This window comes from Epinephelus lanceolatus, chromosome 16 (assembly GCF_041903045.1).
Source record: "Epinephelus lanceolatus isolate andai-2023 chromosome 16, ASM4190304v1, whole genome shotgun sequence".
Classification (NCBI taxonomy): domain Eukaryota; kingdom Metazoa; phylum Chordata; class Actinopteri; order Perciformes; family Serranidae; genus Epinephelus; species Epinephelus lanceolatus.
Window position 1 is genome coordinate 31,972,796 of NC_135749.1, and position 12,749 is coordinate 31,985,544.

The 12,749-nt window shown below is 40.9% G+C and overlaps 1 protein-coding gene across 2 annotated transcripts in view; it reads left to right on the forward strand.

The window, feature by feature from the left end:
• shisa7b (shisa family member 7) overlaps positions 1 to 12,749 on the forward strand; it is a 55,762-nt gene that overhangs the window by 22,439 nt on the left and 20,574 nt on the right. For both annotated transcript variants that reach the window (XM_033637698.2, XM_033637699.2), the window contains exons 3-5: positions 4,144 to 7,372; positions 11,353 to 11,595; positions 12,225 to 12,341. In XM_033637698.2, the coding sequence (XP_033493589.1) occupies positions 6,960 to 7,372; positions 11,353 to 11,595; positions 12,225 to 12,341 (773 nt within the window). In that variant the 5' untranslated portion in view covers positions 4,144 to 6,959. The remainder of the gene's footprint in view (positions 1 to 4,143; positions 7,373 to 11,352; positions 11,596 to 12,224; positions 12,342 to 12,749) is intronic.

Sequence of the window (12,749 nt, forward strand, 5' to 3'; positions counted from 1 at the left end):
AAATTCTTAATCTAATATCAGGATACATTCCAACATATATTCGTCTTTTTGTTTTTTCTTTTTTAAAACAATGTTTTAATGGGGTTTTCAATTATAAAATATATTACATATAAATAAAATGGTCAGTTTTTATCAAATGAAAAGGCAAACTAGGAAAAGAAAACAAAAGAAAACTTGATAACAGGTGAGTAAACAATGTTACAGTGGTGAACAGTGATCTTGAAGTAAACATGGGCTACTATACTTTATAATCATAATTCAGTTGCCCCGCCCCCACTCCAGTCTTTGTTTCAAAAAGTCCATGAAGCTCCCCCAGATATATATAAATGCTGCCAGCTTTCCTTTAGTAATATATTTCGGCTTTTTCATAGCAACATGTTGATAAATCCGTAATATACTGATTTATACTTGTTTTGTTCACATCTTTCCATTTTATAGCTATTACTCTTTTAGCTTGTAAGAGACATAAGTCTATTAGTGCATGGCCACTCTTCTTAGTAATAAAATCTCTTCGGATAAATACCCAAAATGCACAGCTTTTGCTGACAAGGGTTTTCTAAATTTGCTATCTGGCTAACCATGCCAGGAACCTCCTTCCAAAAACTTCTGACCACATTACACTCCCACAAGAAGTGAAAGAGTGTTCCTTCAGCATTGTTTCATTTGAAGCATGTGTCTGGCATATTGGAATTAAATTTGTGTAGTTTTGATGGTGATAGTGTTCTTACAATCCAATTGTATTGTTGCAAGTCGTGTGTTAATTGTTTGTGTTTAGCCTTCAGGCGTGCCTCAGACCTTTCCTCTCATGAGATTTCCTGAGGACAATGCTAAACTTTATATACAGTACATACAGTACTGTAGACCAGTGGTTCGCAACTGGTGGGTCATGGGTCCATTCTGAGTGGACTGCAGGTGACTCACAAACACATCAATTTTGTAATAAACACACTTGCTGGATTAGTGTGTAACAGACAGGTTCTTGACAGAGATGGCAAACTAGCTCGATGACATGGCCAAACGCTAGTAGGATGGTGAATATTATAAATTGTGTGGACCTAGAACTAATAACTAAAGACAAATCTGGATCCCTTGGCTGGACCAGTTGGGAACCACTGCTGTAGACCATACTTGCATACATATATGTATTAAATATGAGTAAGAAAAGATACAATTTACACAAAAAATTCTGGTGTTGCGAGAGAGAGCCAAGGGCTGACACCTTCTGGTTGATTGGTCAATACGCAATATGTCCAACCAAATTATCATTAGTTGGATGCTGGTGTTACCTTACTGGTTCCGGGACCTGGAATTTTGAACCAGTACCCAACAGTACCTTTATTTTGGTACTTTACTTTCCCTGTAATGACAAAAATGTAATTTTTGAACAAGCTATAGGGCGATGTAGTAGACTAAAAGGCAAGACTACTCCCCTGCTCTTCTCTAATTACACACAGAGTTAATCGTCTGGGTCTGTCTGCTTGTGGGTGCTTGTATGTGTGTCTGCTAGTCTAGCAGTGATACTAAGCTGTTGCTAAGATAATTCAGAAAAGAAAATAGTTGTAGTGCAATAGTACTAATAGTAGTAGTTGTGTAGCAGATAAGCGTATTGGCTTGCTGGAAAGCTGATGGAGCAGCCACGGAACATGGGGCTTGGGGTGCAGCGTTCACACGCAGATGTGCTCTCAGGTACTGAAATTTTGCAGCAGTAGATTTAACATGAATTGGTACTCAGTAGTGCCAGTGTAATTTGGACAGTACCCAACCCTAGTGCTCCCGAGTCCCATTGCAACGCTTGCCTCCGGAAAAAAACGTTGTTTTGGTGGACACACAATGCTACCAGGAAGAGTGCACTGTGGCCGATTCATTTAATCTAGAGATAACGTGCAGATTTTCTCCCCCATCGACCAACTGTTTGGTTAAAGAGAGAGTAGGATTTCCGTCGACCAAGATTTTCTTTTGTTGACTGCAGCCCTAATTTTTTCCTGACAGCAGTGTTATGTTGAACCCCTCCCATCCCTGATGCTGCAGGCCTCATTCTGTAAACAGAGCACGTACACACACACACACACACACACACACACACACACACACACACACACACACATCTGTGGTCTCTCTTTCCTCTGTCCTTCTGTCAGATGAATCCATATGGCAGCTGTCATGTCGCCTGCTCTCTTTTTATCAAAGTCAGATCATGGCTGCTCCCATCTCCTCTGTCAGCTGATGTTTTATATATGTGTGTGTGTGTGTGTGTGTGTTGTAGGAACTAGTATGTGCTGTACGTCTTCAGCTAAAGCAGAATTTCAGGTTTAATCAAGCATTAAAGAAGCTGTACTGAAAGCGGCTCAAGGCAACAGTAGTATTACATAAAATTACCCCTGACCTCGCAGCCGAAATCACAGACTTTCTGTACCAGTGTCCTTCATATTAGGTGGTGTGTGTGTGTGTGTGTGTGTGTGTGTGTTAGTGTGCGTTTACTTCTCAGAAGAGGAAGTGACCCAGCTAAATTTCTTAGCAACATCTAAAGCAACATTAAATTGTTGTCCTCATTCACCTGCTTGGTTTTCTGTGCAGTAAAACATCACAGAGTTGCTGCAGTATGAATGAGCAGTGTGCAGTTTAATGACATCACATCACAAGAATTCTGGGTATTGGAGTTAGATGTGTCCAAGTAGTTGTCTCTTGCTGCCATTTTGAGGTACAAATGTGTTTAGTTACACAGTGAAGTCATATATCAAGCTGCAATACTGACTCACATCAAAGACTCAGTAACATATTTTTTGTTACCTCCGTATCAAAACTATTAAATGCTAAGTTCAAGTGACATGAAACAAAACATATCTATCTGCTCCCTGAAAATAATTCAAAATTTTAGGCAGATATCTGGAAAAGGCCAAAAAAGAAAAGAAAAAAAAAAAAAGTCAGAACTTGCAGCTCTTCCCTCTAAGCCCATCCCACCAGATGACCACTGGCACATGCCGCTGCTTCATACAGTAACCCTGTGTTTCCCATAGATCACTTTGTTTAATCTTATGTCATTGTTGAGTTGCATGCAGTGCATTCAATCAGCCCCTCCTTGACCACTCTCTCTTTCTGTTTATCAGGCCACAAATGAGACAAGACTTAGCTACTATACTAACCCTCCACCTCACTACCCGCCACTGTCAACTGCTTCCCCAGGAGAAGAGCTAGCAGCAGCTCAGGGGATGGATAAAATCAGCCTGCAGAATTCCCCTATTGCCAGGTGTCACAGAGGGCTGGTGGCTAGCTGCAGTCCTCGGTCTTACCTGTGTAACAGCAGCAACAGAAAGTTTGCTGATCTGGCGGGGAGTTGAGGCTGTCCGTTCCCCCTGAGCTGGGGTTTCCACTAGCTAGATTTGGGTTGTTGTTGCCACTGACTGGGAGTCTGTCTCTGGAGCTGCTGCCTGCTTTCCTCCCGGCAAGGTGGTCTGTAGTGGCGGGGAGTTTGGCGGAGGACACAACGCGATTCGAGGCTGTAACTAATGTTAGCTACATAAAGGTGGACTGTTTTGTTTATTTGCTATCAGAATCTCTTTCTTTTTGATGAGTTTGTCTTTCTTTCTAGGTTGAATGACACTGTAGGCAGTTGCTGCCAATGCAGGATTTTCCGCCATTGAATCAGACTTTTACTGGAGGGGCGTGTATGCAACAGCCAATAAGAATGCCCTCTCTCTGAAAGGACCTGTGATTGGCCCAAGTCTTTTGTCACGGGCCAAAATTTCTAAAGCCTGAAAACAGAACCAAGAGCAGATGCAGAAGTCTAGATTTCTCTCAGTCCACTTGAATTACAATATGTTCAAAGATTATTATAGGATTTTTGCCCAATGACTCCACAGTATAACTGCGTACCTCAGGTTTACCATAAATTTATGCACCAATATGTTAGACATGAGTTCAGATTAAGTTCAAATGCTATTTTATCAAGAAGTTTTGATATTATCATATTACAGAAATGAACTCTTGTCTGTTTGAGAAGAGGTGGAAACAAACTAACTTGATAATTTTGAATTTAATGGGGTTAAAAGATACCAGGGATTGCAGATTCTTTTTTAACAAACCTTTACATCAACATCTACTCCACTAAATGCATCCTTACAAACATGTTGTGCTCTTTTCTTTCAGTGTGAAAACTGATGAACAAGTGGATGTGAACCTGTGAGAGAAAGAAACAACTTGAAGAAGAACAGGAAGGAGCCACTTTGGATCACAACAGGACCGTCCTCCTGCACCACATGGAGAATGTTTAGGGGCTGCTCAGCTGCTTTCAAAGCTGAGGCTCCTCTCTAACTGTTCCTGCTTCCCTTTCCACTATTTTTACTTTCTTGTTATCGTTTGGATTTAAGGCTACAGACCTTGCCCCTTCTCGTCCGCTGTTTGTTCTAAGCAAGACCAAAACCAGGTGCCAAACTGACTGTGTCACGAGAAGAAGCAAAAAATCTACGAAACTAACCACCATAAGAATTTTAGTAATTCAGCTTTGAAAACCTGATTTAGTAAATAGAGTGCAGCTTTATTTCTTTCCCAATCAACAAAAACATTACAACACCCTAGATCCCATTTAAGTCATATTTAATCTCAACAAATTCATCTCAGCACATTTTAACAAACTTTATATCCATTGTCTTCTGTCAGTGTTTGCATAGCTGCTGCTCTTAATGCTGAAACTGAGAGACGATGATCAGTGCATTATTGGTTCAAAGTGCTTTATAAACAGATTCTCTGGCTTGTAGTTGTGTGTTGCAGAAGAAGCGCGTGGTACGCAGTGATAACTCTGCTCTGACGTCGTCTGAACACTTTAAGGCTTCGGCAGGATGGCGTTTGACTGACGGGCAACACAAGCCTCCTCTAACCTGATAAATACAGGCTCCGCTGCTGCCGCCGCTGCTGCTGCTATCTCAAAGGCTCGGAGATATACCGTCATCTCAGTCCGTGCTGTGAAACACTGTTGACACTTTGCCTATCTCCTTCTTCCAGTTGCTTATAAGAGAGAGGCCTCTCGCTCTTTTTCGTTTTCTGTTTCTTCCACACGTGGCGCTCGATTACACTGAACAACCTGAAAGCCCCCCCTTTATCTAATCCCAGTGACCTCTTCAGCTTTTTTGCATTCTTCCTTTTATTCTACTAAACAAACATGCAATTTAAAACCTGTCACTGTATTAACATTTATTGGTGAAGTTTGTAAGAACATAACCTAAAGCCATACTGAACACCAGCCATACAAATTGTCATGTACAATACACCTCACAATGTTTAAGATCCCTCCAACAAAGTGATCTTTAAACACATCAGTGCACATTCAGGGAGTCAATGAGGAAACTGTTCTTGAGAAGAATCTTAAAATTTCATATGTTTGGATTAAAGAACAGCTTTGTGAGGTTTTTTTTTTTTCTACCCGTGTCTTAGGATTGAACTAAATCTGTGAGCCGGTGGCCTGCGGTGTCAAGCGTGGCAGTGATCGCGAGTTCCCGTTGTTGCCCCCGTGTCCCTCTGCGTTGACGGATGAAATCGGACATTTTCATGTCTGTTCTGTGGGCAGAACCTCGCTGCCCTGCTAGAACCGGGCCCAAGCCCTCCTTCGTTCTCTTCTGTTGGGCCAAGCTAAATTCAGAGCAAAGACACTCACACAAGAGTATCGAACGCACATAGATCCTCACGTTTTGTTTTTTTTTGTTTTTTTTTCCCCCTCTGTGATTTTCGTCAGCAGTTTCCTACTCTTGAACACTCTGTTGTGAATGCCTTGACATGCTCATTTATTGGACTGTCCACCAGTAGTTGCTGGAAGGACTTTGATGCTGCTTAATGTTGATTTTGCAGCTTTATTAGTCAAACTCACTGTCCGCAACTTCTAAATCCACTGTTCTACTGTACTTTAAACCAAAATCTCAAGCATATTGACCTTTACCAATTCTCTTCCTCTAAATCTTTTGAAGGGAAGAGTTTGTTTATTGGCAAACTGTGAACATGATGTAAAGAAAAACAAATTTAAGTCACAGCTTGTGCCAAATTCAGACTTCCTCTCAGCTTTGCCACTAAACAAAGTGGAGATCCCTGAAGCTGCCAGCACTGTTGTTTACACACACGAGACACACACTGCTCGGATATTTGATTTGATTTAAAAAAAAAAGAAGCATTTTTCCATGTATGATTTTACATAACGGTTATCCACGCAGGACAAGTGCCAAACTCTGAACAAGAAAACACCCAACATCTGTTAAAGCTCAACAAGTGGAAAAAATAAAGTTTACATACAACGCTAAATGTTTACAGACTACATTTTCCATTGCAGTTTCTTATGTGAATCGTAACTTTCGTGCCATAAACAACTCCCAAGAAAACTTGTCAGTAGGAGAAATAAGAGACTCTTTTGTGGATGAGTTATTATAATTAAAGAGTTTACAGTTTTCTCATTTTGTTTACAGAAAATGTAAAAAAATTACTGCCTATTTTAAAGATTTTGGCCAACAGACTGTAAAATTGTCAACCGACAGACCAAAATTAAATATCCAACACCTGCTGCCATAAAACAGACCACATTATTCTATATTTATAATCAGTTAAAGTTTTCATTTAAATCGATTATTTCAGAACTACAGCCATTTCACAGGCAGTTCGTATAAGGCCTAAAAACTCTGAAAGACCTCAATGTTTACAAAAGCTGCTTAACTGAAGGATTTGTACACAGGAAGAAATGTTTACACTAAGCTGAAAGAGTGACATGCCAAACACATTCATGATACATCGCTTGAACTGAGTGAAACTCCAGGAGAGACCCTTTGCTTCTGTGCAGTGTGTGCAGAACCAAAAAGGATCAGACTTTTCATACGAAAAGGTTTTTATAAGTCAGGAAGCCGCCATCTTTGACGAGGACGCTGACAATTCACAGTAAGAGCTGTGTATGTGACTTTTTTTTAACAACGGCTCAAGAACTTTGTGATAAAATGATGAAACGTACAACTTTAAGAGGGATGTTTTGCTTGTCCCTCCTGCTTTTCTCCTGCCTCGCTGTCTCCACGGTTACCATCACCACGGAGCGACGTGCTGTTGACAGCGATGTCAGGATTCTGACCGGCGGCAGTAGCTCCGCTGCAGCCGATAAAAGGAGCACCACCTTGTTCCTCCTGACTGGCTACAAGCCACCACTGCCGCCGCTGAAGGCCGGGGCCAAAGTGGCGCCAAAAACAGCTGAGGTGGAGGATGGAGACGATCCACCAGTTATGGCCGAGCTCCCTCCAAAGCCCCTCCCTCAGACCATGTTGCCAAGGAATGTGACAGCTGACGCCCTGAAGCCTCCGCTCGGTGCGGCCCAGGTGGCTCCACCACCCAGACAGCTGGTGGATGTGGACGTGTGCAGGTACAGCTACAAAACTACTTCCTGTTGTGTGATATTATGAGGTTATTTTTGTGGCTATTAATTTAGTTATTTATTTATTTTTCAGAAAATCAGTGAGCTTTTTTTTTTTTTTTTCTTTTTTCTTTTTGAGTACTATAACCCCGATTCCCAAAAAGTTGGGATGCTTTGTAAACCTAAATGAAAACAGTATGCAATTATTTGCACATCTTTTTTGACCTATATTCAATTGAATACAGTACAAAGACAAGATATTTGGTGTTAAAACTGATATAGTTTTTTGGTTTTTGTAAATATGCATTTTTTCTGAATTTGATGCCTGAAATATGTTCCAGAAAAATTGGAAGAGGAGCAACAAAAGACTGGGAAAGTTGTGGGACACTCAACAAACATCTGTTTAAAACATTCCACAGATAGACAGGTTCATCGGTAACAAATGAAGATAGACAGGTTAATCTGTAACAAATTATAGTATTATGACTGGGTATGAAAGGGACATCCTTGCAAGGCTCAGTAGTTCACAACCAGGGATGGTCACTTTGCGAAAAACTGTGTGGGCAAATAGTTTGAGAACCTTTGTCAACGCTGAATTGCACGATATTTAGGGATTTCACAATCTACAATCTATAATATCATCAAATGATTCAGGGAATCCACACTTCAAATTGTTTTGGGAAGTCATGGACGTCATGTCCTCCGGGCTAAAGAGGAAAAGGATCATCCAGATTGTTACCAGCACAAAGTTCAAATGCCAGTATCTGTGATGATATGACGGTGTGTTAGTGCCCATGGCATCATGGGTAACCCCATGTCTATGAAGACACCTTTTAGCATTCAAGGTGTCTATGAATGCTAAAAGGTACATACAGGTTTTGGAGCAACATATGCTGCCATCCAGAAGACTTCTTTTTCAGGGCCCTGTTTATTCCAGGGAGACTAGTGACGAGGGAGACACATTCTGCACGTGTTATAACAGCGTAGCTTTGCAGTAAAGGAGTGCAGGTACTAGACTGGCCCGCCTGCAGTCCAGACCTGTCTCCCAGTGAGCATGTGTGGCACATTATGAAGCACAAAATACGACAACGGAGACCCTCGACTGTTGAGTAACTGAAGTCGTAGATCAAGCAAGAATGGGAAAGAATTTCAGTTTAAAAACTTAAACAGTTAGTGTCCTCAGTTCCCAAACACTTACTGAGTGTTGTTAAAAGGAAAGGTGATGTCACACAGTGGTTAACATGCTCCTGTCCCAACATTTTTGAAACGTGTTGCAGGCATCAAATTCAGAACAAGTGTATATTAACAAAAATATGCAGGTTAAATAATATAAAATAAAGGTTAGATAATCAGTTTGACCATTTAATATCTTTGTACTGTATTCAACTGAATTCAGGTCATAATGTTTTTATTAGTTACGTTTTACACAATGTCCCAACTTTTAGGGAATAGAGAATGTAAAAGGCAGATTAAAATCAATTAAAATATAGTACTAGACACTTTTGAAATTCAGCATTTAAAAAACACCATTGCAAAGCAAGAGTCCTTTTACTCGACCTTTTGTTGTTGTTGGCAACAAATTTTAGGTTCAAGGGGTCATAAATTCCAGGTGAAAACTAGTTCAGATCCAGTCTGCTCCCTTGAGAAAAACTGTTTATTTAAAAACCAGACGTGATGGGCCTTAGGTGCGTCGTATAAAGTCACCTGTGGTTCCCAGCAGAGGGGCTACGTCTTCTTTATAGCACGCAGTTACTGCCATTTGTGTGATGCGTTGATCACACTGGATGCCATAAAGAACGATGCGCATCATGATTCTTTTCCTTCTGCAGCAGCTCTGATCTTCATCTCACTGGAGCTTTATATTTTTTGCACTGAGAGGCGTCCGGCTGTTGCCAGGCAACATGTAATCAGCTCTACATCAGATGTGTGCTCGCCAGCCACACACACACACACACACACACACACACACACCACAGCTATCAGCAGCTACGTTCAGGCGATCTTAAGCAGCATTAACAGCACAGTAACATTACATAAAGCTCCTCAACTTGATGTTTCTTTAAATGTCATTTCTGGCTGTAAGATGACATCATAGCTCCGGCTGTTCAGTAATTAGAGCTATTAGTCGTTCATGCATTTTTGGTGGCACCCTGCCCTCTTCAAATTGGAGAAACATCCATGGTGATGCAGAGCGTTTATCTACTCAGTCCTCAAACAAGACAAGACACACTGAGTGACGGAAACGGAGGGCACTGAGGGCCCCATTTAAATGATGTATAGAGCATGGTCTCAAGTGTATTTAGGGCGTGTCCAATTCCACCATTGCTGGTTAAATGTAACAGGTCAAAGTAAGACACAAGGGGCAAATGGGTTGTATTTAGTCCCTTAATTAGTCATAGGTATGTTGTGGGTGTTACATAAAGTCAACCAACTACAATCTCTGGGCCCATTGCTGTTTATATAGTGGATTTGGCAAATTGGAAAACCAACTGGTTTTCCGATAAGAGTAACCCAGTATGAGCAGTGATGTCATTGCAGCAAATATCAGGGACACTTAAGCAGCAAAACCAAAAACTGTATAGACTTGACAGAGGAAACAGAAATAAACTTTTTACTTGTGAAATAATCAATGTTGTTATGCTGCAACTCTGCTCTGCTCTCTGCTACGTTCACATTTTACAGAATGTAGTTAAAGGGGAAAACCACACAAATTAAGAAATTCAGTACGTTATTTTCATGGCCTGGGAAGGTTCAATCAATATTTGTGCTACTCTCCGTCAAAGCCAGAAACAAGAGAGGTACGTCTGAAACTTATGTGATGTCACAGGGTATAAAATCTGGAGCTGGTCCATGGACAATGAATGGGAGCCTGATTTTGTAGACCCACATTATGTTTTTCTTTTTAATACCCAAATGAGATTTATTCTAACAGAAAATGTAGCCATATACTCAGAACATTCCCCTGAGTGCTCTCAGTGTCATCTATAACATCTTTCACCAGTCATTGTTTATGGAGCAGCTCCAGACTTTACCACTACAACATTTAAGATTTGAGTTTTAGCACTCTAGCTTTTGGATTTGAAAGAGAAATGAAAATGGGTGTATTTCCCCTTCAATATTTCTCTCATTAGTGATATATCACCCATAACAAGCAGAGTGTAAGCATGTTGTGAACCTGCCTGTGTAGGCACGTCTTACTATCTGAATAATGAACCCTTTAAATAGCAGTAAAATACTGTGTCATTCTGACCTTAGACTATGTTTTTGTTTGTCAATGGCACATCCATGGTTGAACAGATGGGCACAAGTACTTACTGTTTAGTTGTTTGAGTTTTTTATGGGTTCGTGAAAGCAGTGCCAGCAGAACTCTTCATGAGTTCATTGTTTTTCCTATTTTTTTTGTTGAGTTTGAGTCATGGGGTAGATGATTGATGTATCAATCCAATCAAAGCTATCAGATGAGATCGATGGATGAGAGGAGCAGCTGCTGCAGAGGCAAACTTTTAGACCCAGTACAATGAACAGTTAAGTTCCACTTTCAGTGTGCCTGCCGTTCTTATGCTTCGTCTGTTCACAAACTGTGCTCTGCCCCCCCGAGAGTGTAGAGCAATTAATAATCAAATGGTATATATTCCAGCAGTGCTCCTAATGAGCAGTCCAGCTCCAAAAATAGAAAATAAAAACATAGCGTCAGATGTTTTTGTCTTAGCAGGCCGCAAGAAAATAAATGAATGTGTGGGGAAACCCTGAATCAGGGTAAAAGTAATGGGCTTGGATCAAAAATGGCCATGAGAAAATGTGCATTAGCTCATTGCAAAACTGTCTCTGGTGGACACTGAATCAGTGAGGATTAAATTTTTTACTAAAAGAAACTGCTGCTCATGATGGGAGGTGCCAAGTGACCCAGACCAGGTTTCAAGTTCTTAGAAGAATCCTAAATGTGACTAAGACATGAAGTTCTTGTGAACCATATCCACTTTGTTCCACAGGGGTTACTTCGACGTGATGGGGCACTTTGACAGCACGTTCAACTGCTCCAAGGGCAGCTACATCTACTGCTGCGGAACCTGCCACTACCGGTTCTGCTGCGAACACCAGAGGAACCGACTGGACCAGAACTCCTGCCACAACTACAACACCCCCGTCTGGGCTGAGCCGCAGGCCCCCATCACTGTGCCCCCGGGGAACAAGCCTGACCCAGACTTCGAGACGCTCCAGCAGCACAACAGCAGGTCAGAGTCTGAACTCGTTTGTCACTGCTATCAGTAATTAAAGGCCATTTTTTTATCTTTTTATTTGAAAGGAAGGAAAAGATACTTAATTTCCTGTTCTGTATTTTAGCTACCTGCAATCATGTATTTATATTCTTGTGGAAAATACAGACCACAATGCCCCACATTTTAGGATTACCAAAAGTAGAAATATTACGAGTAATACAAGTAGCAATCAGAAAATGCAATAGTAGTATTTGTTGTTGTAAACTGCACTCTTATACATTTTTGATTTCCCAGTTGTACATCAGAAGTTAACAGCATCTTAATACAGTGCCAAATTAGACTTGATTACATGATTCATCCTCCAAAAGTCCTTGTGCTTTTTCTACCACCCACTCTTATTTGCCTCTGCTATATAGTATAAATGCAAAAAATTACAGTATGAAAACCCTCCAGACTAGAAAACGTTGTCATAGAAATAGATGAGAAATGTTACACCATCAAGGCAGAAACAAATGACATGCAAAAAAAAAGGGATTTAAGGAAATACGATAACAAGCATAAATAACTTCAAAGGTAAAACTTTTAAACGTTTTCCTCCACTGTTGTGCTAAATGACGTAATGTTGTGTTTTTCTCTGGACACAGTACGGCCTATGTGATCGGAGGTGTGATCTCCTTCACACTGGTGGTGGCTGTGGGTGTCAGGATCGCCTTCAGCAAGGTGGCGCGTCGACCCCGCAACAGGGACATCAACATGCCCAGGTGAGACCATGGGACAGGCAGGGTGAAGGCTTCACTGACTGTTAGTGATGTTGTAGGCAAAACAGAGAACATCGAGGTGAGACTGGAGAAGAGCCAATATCAGACAGGACGTGAGATGATGTGAGAAGCTTGGTGGACAAACATGGAAACTGTAACATTGCTGGCTTTGTCTGTTTCCTATTAAATGCCTTTCAAACATAGGTCTCTATAACGCAGATGTTCCTTAATATATGGGGACGAGTTTGCCTTTGCTTTTTCTGTAATACACTTAACCTTGTCCTGTCTCAAAACCCAGAGTACATAAAGAATATGAACATCAGCGATTGGCATTTTAAGTAATTTCCATATTCCAATACTTGCTTACTTGAAAAAAAGTCTTACGCAAGAATAGGAATGTAAACTGGCATA